A 15,329-nucleotide genomic window follows, 5' to 3' on the forward strand; every position below is an offset into this window, starting at 1 on the left:
GCCTTCTTGGAACAATATACTACAAGATTATAATAATTATGATGACAGTAATGACGTTAACTTTCCTGTTATTGTCTTTCTCTCACATCAGTGACTGAACAGAAAAACGAGGTGACCTGCTCTGTGTTGGCATTTGAATGTATATACAAACTGAGGTGGCTGTATGACGGTGTGAAGCTCGATGGAGAAATCAGGCCACGGTCTCCCTGCCCCTCCACTGTGTCCTTTCTGACTTCTGATCATGTCAAAGAGAGAGTCCAGTGTGAAGTGACTGATGAACGCAGTGAAAAAGTGCAGCTATTTAACTTCATCTCTCTGTCCTCAGGTGAGAACACTTTGAGACTATGAAAAATAACAAAAACTATATATTTTTTACTTGATATAGAGTTTCAAAGTAAAAAGGTTATTTTATTATTTACTTATTACTTGATATGATCCACATGAGCTCTTCACTGACTCTTGTTATTTATTGTGTGCAGGTAAGAAAGCAACAACAACAACAACAACAACAACAACAACAACAACAACCAAATCAACAACAGCAACGGCAAACGAAACGGCGCCCAATTCAAAATCACAAGGTACAGTAGTCACTTTCCATCTTGGATTACAGTCCAGATAGATTACAGTCCTTTTGATAAGTACCCTTTTTGCAAGACATGGCCGACAGTACTATGTTTCAGAGGCTGTATCCACCTTATTCCTAGCTGCCATGATGCCTTACGTGTGAAATATGGGTGCTTCTTCCAGTGTCATCCTCCCAGCACCCCCGGGGGGCACCAGAAGAAGCACCCACGTAGGCATCATTGCAGCTAGAAATAAGCAGAGTTGGGGGTAACTCATTACAAAAGTAACATATTACATGTAATATATTACTTTTAGCAGTAACTCAGTAATATAACTTATTACTTATATGATTTCAGTAATATTACACCAGTTACTTTGTCAAGTAACTCAAGTTACAAATTGAGTTACATTTTATTAAATCAAAGCAGATATTTAAAAAAGATACAATAATTTCCTAATCAAACTGTGTGTTTTTATGCAAACAACCACTATAGATGGCAATAACAAAGGAAAAGAATAACATTTAGAATTTTGGATTGTTTACACTGATTTCAAGGTGGTTGAAATAATTTTTCGGGATGGTTCCGGGGCGGCGATGTCATTCTGCTGCTGCTGTTGTTTTGGTAAAAGTAATGCAAAAGTAGTTAGTGTAATAAGTATTGAGTTACTCTACACAGAAAGTAATATTGTAAAGTAACTTATTACTTTCAAATGAAAGTAACTAGTAATATGTAGTATATTACATTTTGAAAGTAACTTGCCCAACACTGGAAATAAGGTGGATAGGCCTGACATATGGATGACGTAGAATAATAACAAATGATGTTGTATTTTGCTGTGGTGGCAGTGCAGTAGCTTTAGCTCATGAGGTAGAGCTGTCGATCTGGGAATTGGAAGGTTCCTGGTTCGAGGCCTCACTCCGGGCTGCGTGTGACACTGAAGTACAAAGTCTGTAAAATAACAGGGTGCGGGCTGGATTATGAAGTTTACACCCATTCTTACTCTGTAAAAACACAGTTTACACTATAACTTCTGCGAATTACACAGGAAAACATTGTGGTTTACACATGATGCATTTGAGCCGACATTTTGTTTTGGACTGCCGCTTTTCTACTTTTTTTTTTTTACTTAAAAATTGCAGATGAATAAAACTGAAAAGTCGTGCATGCTTGCAAATACTATTTGGGTAAAGGGTATTTCTATATATGTTTTGTAGAATTGTACCTTTAGGTGTGTGCATGACTGCTTGTGAACTCTTGTTTTTTACAAGTTCTATTCTATTCTATTCTATTCTATTCTATTCTATTCTATTCTATTCTATTCTATTCTATTCTATTCTGTTGTAAATGTATTTTCCTATAGAGGACATTTGTTTTGCAGACACCTAAAAACTATAAGAAAATATGACATAATACCAACATACAGTAGCTAGCCTACTGTAAATCATCACCACAACAAGTTCCAACTATGATATTTTACACATTGTGAAACACATATTATGCAACTCCTCCTCTTTCACTGAGGAGAGTTTGAATCTATTTTAGTTGCATAGGTCACTTGAAGCTGCTGACAAAATGTGTTTAACTTCTTCTAGGTGGGGGACTTCAATGGTGGCCCATCATAGTGGGTTTAGCTGCACTGATGATAATAGTTGTTGCACTGCTCGTGTGCTGGAAGAGAGCTAGAGGTGAGAGCATTTCTTGTGTAAAATGTGGTCACATTGATGAAGCCAGACTGTGGCTGCAGAAGATAAACTCTCCTCTCACCTTTGCTTTTTTTCAGGGAACCAAACAGCAGCGCAAGACGACACTGTGAGTTTAAAACTGAAGGAAATAATGTTCAAATGCAGTCAGGACTTTACAGAGCTGCAGCAAAACAGATGTGTGATAACTGTCTATTACCATAACTGTGCAGAGCATGAGATAAGATGAAACTTTATTGATCTTTATCAAAATGTTGTTCTAATAAAAGGTAATATAACTCATCGGGGGGGGGGGGGGGGTCAGATGGATTACTGCATAATCTATGACATGCACTTGTATGCACTTCTGCAATAAGTCTCATCACATATAGTAGTATTCTGTTCTAACTGTCTTTACTGGAGTGGAAAGCTAACTGGGCTGTATATGTGTCCAGGCTCTGACCTCAGTCAGCACTGCTAATCCTGCAGTGAAGCAGTCTGGACCAGGAACCAGCCAGGACCAGGTCAGATCACACTCACACACAATCCACACTATAGAATAGAATAGAATAGAATAGAATAGAATAGAATAGAATAGAATAGAATAGAATAGAATAGAATATAATAGCTGAGGAAGTGGGGCATAAGTATTGACGACCTTGAAGAAAGACACTGTGATGTGAGTGATGTCAGCAGTGGAAGACGACACTGTGAGTTTAAAACTGAAGGATACAATGTTTAAATGCAGTCCAGACTTTACACAGCTGCAGCAAAACAGATGTGTAATAACTGTCTATTACCATAACTGTGCAGAGCATGAGATCACTTTATTGATCTTTATCAAAAGTATGTTATTCTAAAAAAAGACGGGCAAAATGATTAATCTGGGAAAGAGATTAAAGAATAAACTGCTGAACAGTCACGTGACATCTATTGCCCCGGAAGAGAGTTCCCCATTCATTTCTCCATAGACATTTTGAAAAATCCTTATGTAAAGAGTTTTAAGGCTGGAACCAAGCTAACCCATGACCTACTGAATCCTGAGTGACAATAAAACTTTTCAGTCAGACCAAAAACAAAAAATAAAGACGGGAAAAAAAATGAAAATTGTTACTAACAATATTCATTAGATATGGATTACATAATACAGTATATGTGCAGAATAGAATGTGAAAAAAACAGAAATGATTAATGATTAATTTACATCATGGCACTCATGTTAGACTTGTATTCACTTCTGGTTTTGTAACATAGTACCGTAATGTGTTATAAGTGGTCTTTACTGGAATGGAAAGCTAACTGGGCTGTATGTATCCAGGCTCTGACCCCAGTCAGCACTGCCAATCCTGCAGTGAAGCAGTCTGGACCAGGAACCAGCCAGGACCAGGTCAGATCACACTCACTCACTCACTCACTCACTCACTCACTCACTCACTCACTCACTCACTCACTCACTCACTCACTCACTCACTCACTCACTCACTCACTCACTGACTCACTCACTCACTCACTCACTCACTCACTCACTCACTCACTCACTCACTCACACACACACACACACACACACACACACACACACACACACACACACACACACACACACACACACACCATCATTTAAAGTATTTATTTATGTCCACATAAAAACAGAGTACAAAGGACATAAACACTAATAATACAGTCAGATGCTGGGAGACAGTTAGTTACAAAAGTGCCTAGTTGGCGACCACAATAATGCGTACAAAAAAACAAAAAGGAACGCCACACAGGGTGATGGCAGTGGCAAGTTGACAGATACAGTTACACTGTAATACAAGATATTGGTTAGTATCCACTTCAAGGATACACAAAGCAGTGCCTTCTCCATATTGAGCGGTTACCAATAATAGCAGAGACTGAGCAATACCTTGCTAGCTGTTTGGCCCTTCTCTTAGGTAGTCCAGCCATCTGGAGGCCTCTCACAACCAGTTTGTGAACATGACCCAGGCTACCGAATATGAAAACTAAAAGTTTACACCTGTAGCCCAGCTGTGAAATGGTCTGCTTCAGCTGTTGATACTTTAACATCTTGGTCAGAAAGGCCTCCTCTAGGCTGTGGTCAAAGGTACAGCCAACCTCTAGGATGAAGACCTCTCTGAGATTTTCATTGACAACAACAACATCAGGAGTGTTAGCTGCAATATTAGCGAACACGTCAGAATTATCACTACACAGACTGAAGATGCTCGCCTTCACACTGGAATGTTTATAGAGCGAGATAGAAGATCTAAAAATAGAGCTGATATCCTTTGATATCAAATCCACTATTCTATCATGCCTATAGAGTTACGAACAATATTCATTAGATATGAATTACATAGGCTATGTACAGTATATGTGCAGAATAGAATGTGAAAAAACTGAAATGATGGGCTATATGAATTTAAATGAGGGCACTCATGTTAAACTTTATTCACTTCTTGTTTTGTAACAAGTCCCAATCACATACATAGTATTGTGTTATAAGTGGTCTTTACTGGAATGGAAAGCTAACTGGGTTGTATGTGTCCAGGCTCTGACCTCAGTCAGCACTGCCAATCCTGCAGTGAAGCAGTCTGGACCAGGAACCAGCCAGGACCAGGTCAGATCACACTCACACACACAAACACACACACACGCACACACGCACACACACACACACACACACACACACACACACACACACACACACACACACACACACACACACACACACACACACACACACACACACACACACACACACACACACACACACACACACACACACACACACACAATACTACATGTGACCGAGGCACAAAGTTAAGTCTGATTTCCTTGATAAAAAGCATAAGAGGGAAGTAAGAAGGTCTAGACTAGACTAAACTAGAATAGAATAGAATAGAATCGAATAGAATAGAATAGAATAGAATAGAATAGAATAGAATAGAATATCAGTGGAGATGTTAGTTCAAACCCTGGTGCCACTGACCTGTCATTGTGTTGCATTCACTGGTCAGACTGGTCAGACAGATGACGATGGACCTACCTACGCCTCCATCAGCCACTTCAACCACAACAAGGCGAAGAAGGAGAGGTGTGCTGGTAAAGCACAGGTGAGCTGTCTGTTCTGTTGGATCAACAACAACAACAACATTTACAGGAATAAAGACAATTATTCTTATTTTCACATTGATGCCCATGTATTTTTTGACATTACGCAATAGGTCTTTATCAGGTTTTAAGGCTCCAACAGCCCAACAGCAGTGTTATGGAGGATATTTGAAGAGGTTGTAACATTAGAAGTTGCTGTCATCAGTCACACAGTGTCAATAAGTTGTACTGTTTAATGGACAAATTACATAACTAAAACTAAGTCACATAAAGGTGTTGTTGAGAAGGGAAACAGTCTATACAGTGTAGGTCAAAACTCCAGCAACACTTGGAGTATATAGAACTACTTTATGATGTTATTATTATACTACAAGTGTTGCTGGAGTTTGACCTCTTTGGAAGTTTAAGTTTTTCAACTCATAGGGAGCAATGTCATAACACTTTTCTTATGTCATTTAGTTTTGACCGGAACTCATGTTGCCGTGTTGTGCCACAGTTATGTGATTTTGTTTTGTTGTGATTTGTTTGTTTTGTGCTGTCTGTGTTTTTGTGCTGTCTCATGACATGTTTGGTTGTTGGTGTGTTGTTGTGGTTGTTGTTGTTGTTGTTGTTTAGGTTCATGATGGTGATGAAGAAGTGACCTATGCTGCTGTGAAACCCTCCTCTTCCTCTGCTGGAGACACTGATCCCAGCGGCCTCTACGCCACCGTCAACAAGCCAAGGAAGTAAGGCCATGTTCACATTACAGGCAAATCCGATTTGCTGCTAAAGTCATTAATCATCATTATCTTGATTGGTTTCCCAAATCTGACTTGGGAGTGTGTCCGCACTGCCGCAAATCTGATTTGGGCAAGTGTTCAAGTCGGATCTGTGTGTCCAGACCTCCATAATGTGGTTTGGGACAAGTGACACAAATCAGACTTGGAGCGTCCAGACTCATAAAACCAATCTGGATAGAATCATTAATAGGTCACTAAAGTTCACAAATCAGATTTGGCCTCCTAGTCTGAACATGGCCTAACAGAAGCTCCCTATCATATCATTACATTTGTTTAGATGATTAGCTATTATAGGTTAGTTATTTGTTTAGATGATTAGCTATAGGTTAGTTGCACAAAGGAGGAAGCAAAATGTTGCATTTCTGATCAATATCATATCATATTATTTGGTCATTTATGCTTTAAAGTAGATAGTAAAGTAGAAATAGATCTGGGGGGTCGGGCTATTCTTAATTTTGTATTTAAAAAAAGCCATTCGAGATCTGGGACTATACAACGTTCGGGGCTATAGCCCCCATTGCCTCAATGTGAGACTCTGCTGTTGTCAACGTTACAGCGTAATCTGGCAGTGCAGGCTCCATTCAACAACGCCCTACTTCTTCCTACATGTAGCAGTCATAGCTAATAATACATACTTGTACATATTTATATTTTGTTAAATTGCTAACTTTGCGTTTGCCATTTTGTCAATACTGTTGATATCGTTGAATCTTTTATTATTATTTTTATATCTTGCATATTTCTTCTAACTGATCGTGTTCCTTATGTAAACCTATGTAACGTGTGCACCAACCACACCAAGTCAATTAATTTGTCTTGAACTGTGAAGCTTCACACCTTCGTTGTGAAACGTCCTCAGTCTTCTTGTGGTTTTCAAGAGAATTAACCGAGGCTACAGAAAGACTGCAGCTATGAAAGTAAGGAAATGAGCATTATTACAGTAAAGACGTGTATTTTTCTCTTCCTTACTTAAATATAGAAGTAGAAAATAGAAATATATTCATGTATTAACTAAGTCTGTTTTAAACAAGTGTGTCTTCTCTCTCATTTTGTTTGAGCTCTTTCTCATCTGCAGATAGTTCAGAGCAGCAGCTAGGATTTGAGATCTAACAGGACAGTTGGCAGTGTAGGGGTGGGGGCGAGGGCCTTAATGGAGTCAGTTTAGTCTTTCCTTTGTTATAGCTGATTATTGTTGTTCATTTATATTACTGTATCTGCAAATAAAATATTTTTCATATTCAGTCAAGTCAGCCTCCTAGTAATAAATACTGTGGGGCATGAGGGGGTTTTCTGTTGGCTCTGATCTCTCTCACTTGTCTTCCTGGATTGTGGAAGTCTGTCAACACAGACAGAAAACATGGCAGCCATGTCAGCAGTCCAAGGTCATAATTGCTGTTCGAGGAACCACGTGACATCTTTCTAGTCCAGCCAGTATGATTAGAGGTTTGAGCACTTCTTACCAGCAAGCAGTTGATGGACGCTGATGTTTAACTTCAAACCAATAGGGACAACCTTTTCACATTTTGATATTATGCCAGAGTAAACGTTCATATTAAAACCATTTTGAGCTGATATGAAAGAATTGTCTGGATTTCACAAACAGTGAACTGTATTTAGACGGCTTTTAAACGTTGGTGTGAGCCGTCGTATCAACCTCAACATGTTCTCTGGGTTTCTCATAAGGTGAGGAATGATGAGACAACGTACATTACTTTTTGTTTTCCTATCATACTTTTATTTTAATCCTTTTTGCTCCAGACTTGTCAGCAGCACCGATGTCTTCTTGGGGGAATGGACATTGTTCATTGGACATGGTTACATGGACATGGACAGGTTTTGCTGCTGTCTTGCTGTAAACAGCTTGTCTTTTGCTTTAGTGCGTCCTGCAAGTATGTCTCTCAAGTTAGGAAAACAAACTAAAATGAACACGTCTTCGTCTCAGTTCACACCAACACATTTCCGACACATCTCTCAGCAGAATAGAGTCAAGCTGCAATGAAGAACTAACACTTCAATTCTGCTTAGTCAGAAGTGAGACTCTGCACTCCTCTAAAAAAATGTACGTCTCCGGGGCTGACTGACTCCCCATTGTTGAGCAGCAGCAGCAGCAGCAGCAGCAGCAGCAAGCAGCACCCCTGTGTCTCAACAATGGGAGTCAGTCAGTCAGTCAGTCAGTATTCCCCCCAGTTCCCCTCCCCCAGAACAAGCACCACATATAGTAGTATTCTGTTCTAACTGTCTTTACTGGACTGGAAAGCTAACTGGGCTGTATGTGTCCAGGCTCTGACCTCAGTCAGCACTGCCAATCCTGCAGTGAAGCAGTCTGGACCAGGAACCAGCCAGGACCAGGTCAGATCACACACTATCCACTATCCACACTATAGAATAGAATAGAATAGAATAGAATAGAATACAATAGAATAGAATAGCTGAGGAAGTGGGGCATAAGTGTGAAGCAATCGACGACCTTGAAGAAAGAAGGACAAGACATCACTCACGCCCCAATTTGAACACTGTGATGTGAGTGATATCTTGTCCTTCTTTTTTAGGGTCCTTGGTGTGAAGCAGGGCGTGGCTGAAAAAGTGCAGCCAACCAGTCCTAGACGGCAACCGTCTGCCAGTGCTGACCAATTCTCCTACAGTAACTGAGGGGATAGCCATAAGTCCTTACACTCTAAACGTTCATCATTTGAATAAAGCAAAACATGTTTATTACAGATTTATTATAGCTAGACAAACTTGACACAGTGCTGAGCTGTATCTCAAATTAATCTTCAGGTTCACAGCTTTCACATGATGTACGTCTGTGTGGTATATATACTGTGAGCTGCTATCTCACCCTGTCACCACCCTAAAAAAAGTGTCTGGTAGGGAGGGGTGGAGTAGAATAATACTGGCTGATGGCCATGTGAGGAGGGAGAGCGACTGAATGGTCTGAAGGTCTTCTTAAGCCTAATGAGTCCCAATCAGCCTAACGACCCCAACACCAGGCCCCTGCAACACCAGGCCCCTGCAATACCAGGCCCCTGCAACACCAGGCCCCTGCAACACCAGGCCCCTGCAACACCAGGCCCCTGCAACACCAGGCCCCTGCAACACCAGGCCCCTTCAACACCAGGCCCCTGCAACACCAGGCCCCTGCAAGACAAGGCCCCTGCAACACCAGGCCCCTGCAACACCAGGCCCCTGCAACACCAGGCCCCTTCAACACCAGGCCCCTGCAACACCAGGCCCCTGCAAGACAAGGCCCCTGCAACACCAGGCCCCTGCAACACCAGGCCCCTGCAACACCAGGCCCCTTCAACACCAGGCCCCTGCAAGACAAGGCCCCTGCAACACCAGGCCCCTGCAACACCAGGCCCCTGCAACACCAGGCCCCTGCAACACCAGGCCCCTGCAACACCAGGCCCCTGCAACACCAGGCCCCTGCAACACCAGGCCCCTGCAACACCAGGCCCCTGCAACACCAGGCCCCTGCAACACCAGGCCCCTGCAACACCAGGCCCCTGCAACACCAGGCCCCTGCAACACCAGGCCCCTGCAACACCAGGCCCCTGCAACACCAGGCCCCTGCAACACCAGGCCCCTGCAACACCAGGCCCCTGCAAGACAAGGCCCCTGCAACACCAGGCCCCTGCAACACCAGGCCCCTGCAACACCAGGCCCCTGCAACACCAGGCCCCTACAACACCAGGCCCCTGCAACACCAGGCCCCTGCAAGACAAGGCAGGAGAGTGCAGAGAGTCGACACAAAAGCTAAAATCTTACCAAATGGGGGATCCTGGGGGAGAGGGGGGGGGGGGGTTGTCCGTGGTCTAAGTTTAGGGCTCCTTGACGTGAAGAAGTTTGAGAACCACTCTGCCCTAGCTAGCACACCAACAAGACACAACTGATTAATGTATTGTGTTTTCAGGGCTCCTTCCAGTCAGATGGAGTAATTAAGTGGTAGATGGTTGACAGCATGGTCGGGGACGACCCTGGGGCAGCTGCTAGATTGCAGATCTCATTTAGCACTACAACTATCCGTGTACTGGTTCCTCTGAGGCAGTAACTGTCCCACGCCTCGTTATCTCGCGCATATTTAGTCCTGTGCTTTACGAGCTGTCAACTGAACTGTCAGCCTCCCTTTAGTATTTTGTTCCTGCGTTTCAGCGTGAGATTGGAAATGATTAGTTAGGATGCTGTGGGCTGAGTGAAAGCTGCTTAGAGAACATGTGAAATTAAAATAACAAAATGATTTGCTTGGCAGTATCATAAATATGAAATCAAAATAGCAATATAACTTGCATGAGTCATGTCTTGATATGAATTTAGACATAGGGTCATTTACTATTTAACAACAACACGTGCAGCTGATTACAACGTGCAGCCATGACACCTGCTGTCAAGCAACTTTTGAAATCCCAAGAATATGTTGTGAATGATGGTCGCCAAATTACAACTGAAAGCAGGTGACCACTGACTGAAAGCAGGTGACCACTGACTGAAAGCAGGTGACCACTGAGTGAAAGCAGGTGACCACTGACTGAAAGCAGGTGACCACTGACTGTACAAGTTTAACTTGTGTCATTTCAGGGCCGTCCTACAGTAGCCTAAACCAGTGGTTCTCAAATGGGGGTCCGGGGACCCCCAGTCCCAGGGGTCCGTGGCACTTTGCCAGGGGGTCCGCGAAAAGTTTTCAGGAAAATGAAAAAAATATATATATATATTTTTGCAAAAGCTTCATAGTTCAATGAAAATATTGTATGCTTTAATATAAAATGGTTCATGGATTACATTCTAATCTAACAAACCTGTCAATTTAAAAGTCAAGCACGTTACCGTGGAAACAAAATCACAAATCAGAATGAGGGGGTCCTTGGCTGAAAAACATTTGAGAACCTCTGGCCTAAACACTACCCCAAAATCTTACTGAGTGCAGTCAGTCCCTGTTGCTGGAGAGTGGACAGATGGCTCACAAGTTTCATGTCTCTCTACCAGCTAGTCCAATTTCATCCATCACAGAGAAACCTGTCAGAAATCAAGGTGAGACCTTTGACTGTCTGCACCCATAAGCTGGTGGACAAATCAAGCCTGCCAGGTAAGTAAGGCCTGGATTCACCAGCATGGATTTATTGATCCTATGGCCCCTATTCATCTATATGACACCCTTGTGTTTACTGGAGAGGAGCTTTGAGGGGAAGCCAGATCCTCTGCAGATGATCTGTGAGCAGCACTGTTTCATACCAACAGAAAAACCAGCTGAAGCCCATACGACCAGAAGACAATGAAAAGTATAGTTCACCTGTAGGCCTGTTGGTGCTGCTTCTGTAGGCCTGTTGGTGCTGCTTCTGTAGGCCTGTAGGTGCTGCTTCTGTAGGTGCTGCTTCTGTAGGCCTGTTGGTGCTGCTTCTGTAGGCCTGTAGGTGCTGCTTCTGTAGGCCTGTTGGTGCTGCTTCTGTAGGCCTGTAGGTGCTGCTTCTGTAGGCCTGTTGGTGCTGCTTCTGTTGGTGCTGCTTCTGTAGGCCTGTAGGTGCTGCTTCTGTTGGTGCTGCTTCTGTAGGCCTGTAGGTGCTGCTTCTGTAGGCCTGTAGGTGCTGCTTCTGTAGGCCTGTAGGTGCTGCCTGCCTGCTCACTAGGATCAAACATTGACTTTGTACATTTCTGCAATCCACAGATACGTAGAATGTTTCTGAACCATAAACACATTGATCATGTTTCTATATAGATGTAGGCTATATAAACACATTGAATATCATGTTTCTATATAGATGTAGGCTATATAAACACATTGAATATCATGTTTCTATATAGATGTAGGCTATATAAACACATTGAATATCATGTTTCTATATAGATTGAATATCATGTTTCTATATAGATGTAGGCTATATAAACACATTGAATATCATGTTTCTATATAGATGTAGCCTATTATAAACACATTGAATATCGTGTTTCTATATAGATTGAATATCATGTTTCTATATAGATGTAGGCTATATAAACACATTGAATATCATGTTTCTATATAGATGTAGGCTATATAAACACAATGAATATCATGTTTCTATATAGATGTAGGTTATATATCGTTATAGACTCTGCTATTGAAATATCACGATGGCCATGTAAGTCACATTTTTGTTATTTAAGCCTATAACCCAAACCATAATCCTCCTAAACTTAACTCAATTGTTTACTTGCATAAAACATAACGTTTATGTTTACAGTACGTATGCTGGTTTAGACACGTATAGGAAAATGCCAATGTTTTATTCTGCTGACTGTGTTGGTTGGTCACCTAGGTCAGTGGTTCTCTAGCTAATTTGAGCTTATTGTGTTCTGTGTTTGTTTGTTTGTATCTAATGGAATAGAGGTCCATGCCATGGCTCTATGTGCTATCACTGCTGGGCTTTCAGCTGGTGGATGCTGCCCTCTAGTGGCCATATTGGAGGTCCACAGCTCATGGCAACAATGCCAGAGAACTAACTAACAATGTTCCACTTTCATTGTAACATGTCCAGGGGATGAACTAAAAGGGTGATTATAGCAAATAGACTGCTCGAGGTCACGTGACCACAGTTTCACACTTAAATAGACTGCTTGAGGTCACGTGACCACAGTTTCAAACTTAAATAGACTGCTTGAGGTCACGTGACCACAGTTTCATATTTAAATAGACTGCTCAAGGTCACGTGACCACAGTTTCAAACTTAAATAGACTGCTTGAGGTCACGTGACCACAGTTTCATATTTAAATAGACTACTTGAGGTCACGTGACCACAGTTTCAAACTTAAATAGACTGCTCGAGGTCACGTGACCACAGTTTCAAACTTAAATAGACTGCTCGAGGTCACGTGACCACAGTTTCATATTTAAATAGACTGCTCGAGGTCACGTGACCACAGTTTCATATTTAAATAGACTACTTGAGGTCACGTGACCACAGTTTCAAACTTAAATAGACTGCTCGAGGTCACGTGACCACAGTTTCATATCTAAATAGACTGCTCGAGGTCACGTGACCACAGTTTCATATCTAAATAGACTGCTCGAGGTCACGTGACCACAGTTTCAAACTTAAATAGACTGCTCGAGGTCACGTGACCACAGTTTCATATCTAAATAGACTGCTCGAGGTCACGTGACCACAGTTTCATATCTAAATAGACTGCTCGAGGTCACGTGACCACAGTTTCATATTTAAATAGACTGCTTGAGGTCACGTGACCACAGTTTCATATTTAAATAGACTGCTCGAGGTCACGTGACCACAGTTTCATATTTAAATAGACTGCTCGAGGTCACGTGACCACAGTTTCATATTTAAATAGACTGCTTGAGGTCACGTGACCACAGTTTCATATTTAAATAGACTACTTGAGGTCACGTGACCACAGTTTCAAACTTAAATAGACTGCTCGAGGTCACGTGACCACAGTTTCATATTTAAATAGACTGCTTGAGGTCACGTGACCACAGTTTCATATTTAAATAGACTACTTGAGGTCACGTGACCACAGTTTCATATTTAAATAGACTGCTCGAGGTCACGTGACCACAGTTTCATATTTAAATAGACTGCTTGAGGTCACGTGACCACAGTTTCATATTTAAATAGACTGAGGTCACATGACCACAGTTTCAAACTTAAATAGACTGCTCGAGGTCACGTGACCACAGTTTCATATTTAAATAGACTGCTTGAGGTCACGTGACCACAGTTTCATATTTAAATAGACTACTTGAGGTCACGTGACCACAGTTTCAAACTTAAATAGACTGCTTGAGGTCACGTGACCACAGTTTCATATTTAAATAGACTGCTTGAGGTCACGTGACCACAGTTTCATATTTAAATAGACTGCTCGAGGTCACGTGACCACAGTTTCATATTTAAATAGACTGCTCGAGGTCACGTGACCACAGTTTCATATTTAAATAGACTGCTCGAGGTCACGTGACCACAGTTTCAAACTTAAATAGACTGCTCGAGGTCACGTGACCACAGTTTCATATTTAAATAGACTGCTTGAGGTCACGTGACCACAGTTTCATATTTAAATAGACTACTTGAGGTCACGTGACCACAGTTTCATATTTAAATAGACTGCTCGAGGTCACGTGACCACAGTTTCATATTTAAATAGACTGCTTGAGGTCACGTGACCACAGTTTCATATTTAAATAGACTGAGGTCACATGACCACAGTTTCAAACTTAAATATACTGCTCGAGGTCACGTGACCACAGTTTCATATTTAAATAGACTGCTTGAGGTCACGTGACCACAGTTTCATATTTAAATAGACTACTTGAGGTCACGTGACCACAGTTTCAAACTTAAATAGACTGCTTGAGGTCACGTGACCACAGTTTCATATTTAAATAGACTGCAACAAAGTAAGGGAGTGGGGGGGGGGGGGGGGGGGGGCAAGGCCATGTGGCCTTCAGGGTCACACATTTATTTGTATGGCATAAGGCCACATGTCAGGGCACAAAGACAATTGCTCTATTGACATTGTGAAGAGCGATTTTTTTGAAATGTGTGTTAAAATCAGTGGTGGGAATGAGGGGGAACGCCTGGGAACAGAGTTCCCAGAGTAAACGTTGAGAGGGAACGGTGAGAAGGAGAGGGGGAACAGCATTCCTCCTCAGGTTCCCCTTAAAAAGTGTATTTCAATGCAGAGCAGCAGTTAAAGGCTTGAATAATGTTCTTACCAAATGATCACGGAAAACACAGATATAATTTCAAAGTGCAAGTTTAATAATTTCTCTGTTAATCTTAACAAATAAATAATCTGTTTCAACATGAGTTTCAACATGAATTACTAAACTTTTTTGGTCTTTCAAAAGAGAACATCTGTAAACACATGTGTCTGTAAAGGTGACAACTGGAACATATCAACCCTCGATGTTAAAGTCTTATTTTCTACATTCATGCAAGTGTTATGTACAGTATGTACTTCCTGGAATGAATCAGAAGACATATTTTATTCATTCCTGGGGATTTTTTTTATTGATCTTTGCAAACATTCACTTTGATCACACATTCAATCACTAAAGCCTGGTAACACACACACACACACACACACACACACACACACACACACACACACACACACACACACACACACACACACACACACACACACACACACACACACACACACACACACACAGACAGCTCACACACACGCACAC

At 41.8% G+C, this 15,329-nt stretch overlaps 1 protein-coding gene across 1 annotated transcript; it reads left to right on the top strand.

Annotated features, from left to right (window-relative positions):
- The first annotated feature begins 247 nt into the window (after positions 1–247).
- LOC310795797 (uncharacterized protein) lies at positions 248–6,292 on the top strand. Its single transcript, XM_083657888.1, has 7 exons — positions 248–325; positions 480–581; positions 2,162–2,254; positions 2,350–2,378; positions 4,800–4,868; positions 5,269–5,364; positions 5,978–6,292. Exons 3-7 carry the CDS (start codon positions 2,209–2,211, stop codon positions 6,089–6,091), a joined length of 354 nt encoding a protein of 117 aa, XP_083514014.1. The 5' UTR covers positions 248–325; positions 480–581; positions 2,162–2,208; the 3' UTR covers positions 6,092–6,292.
- The last annotated feature ends 9,037 nt before the right edge of the window (positions 6,293–15,329 follow it).

The sequence above is a fragment of the Poromitra crassiceps genome, assembly GCF_964638095.1.
Source record: "Poromitra crassiceps genome assembly, chromosome: 21".
Lineage (NCBI taxonomy): Eukaryota > Metazoa > Chordata > Actinopteri > Beryciformes > Melamphaidae > Poromitra > Poromitra crassiceps.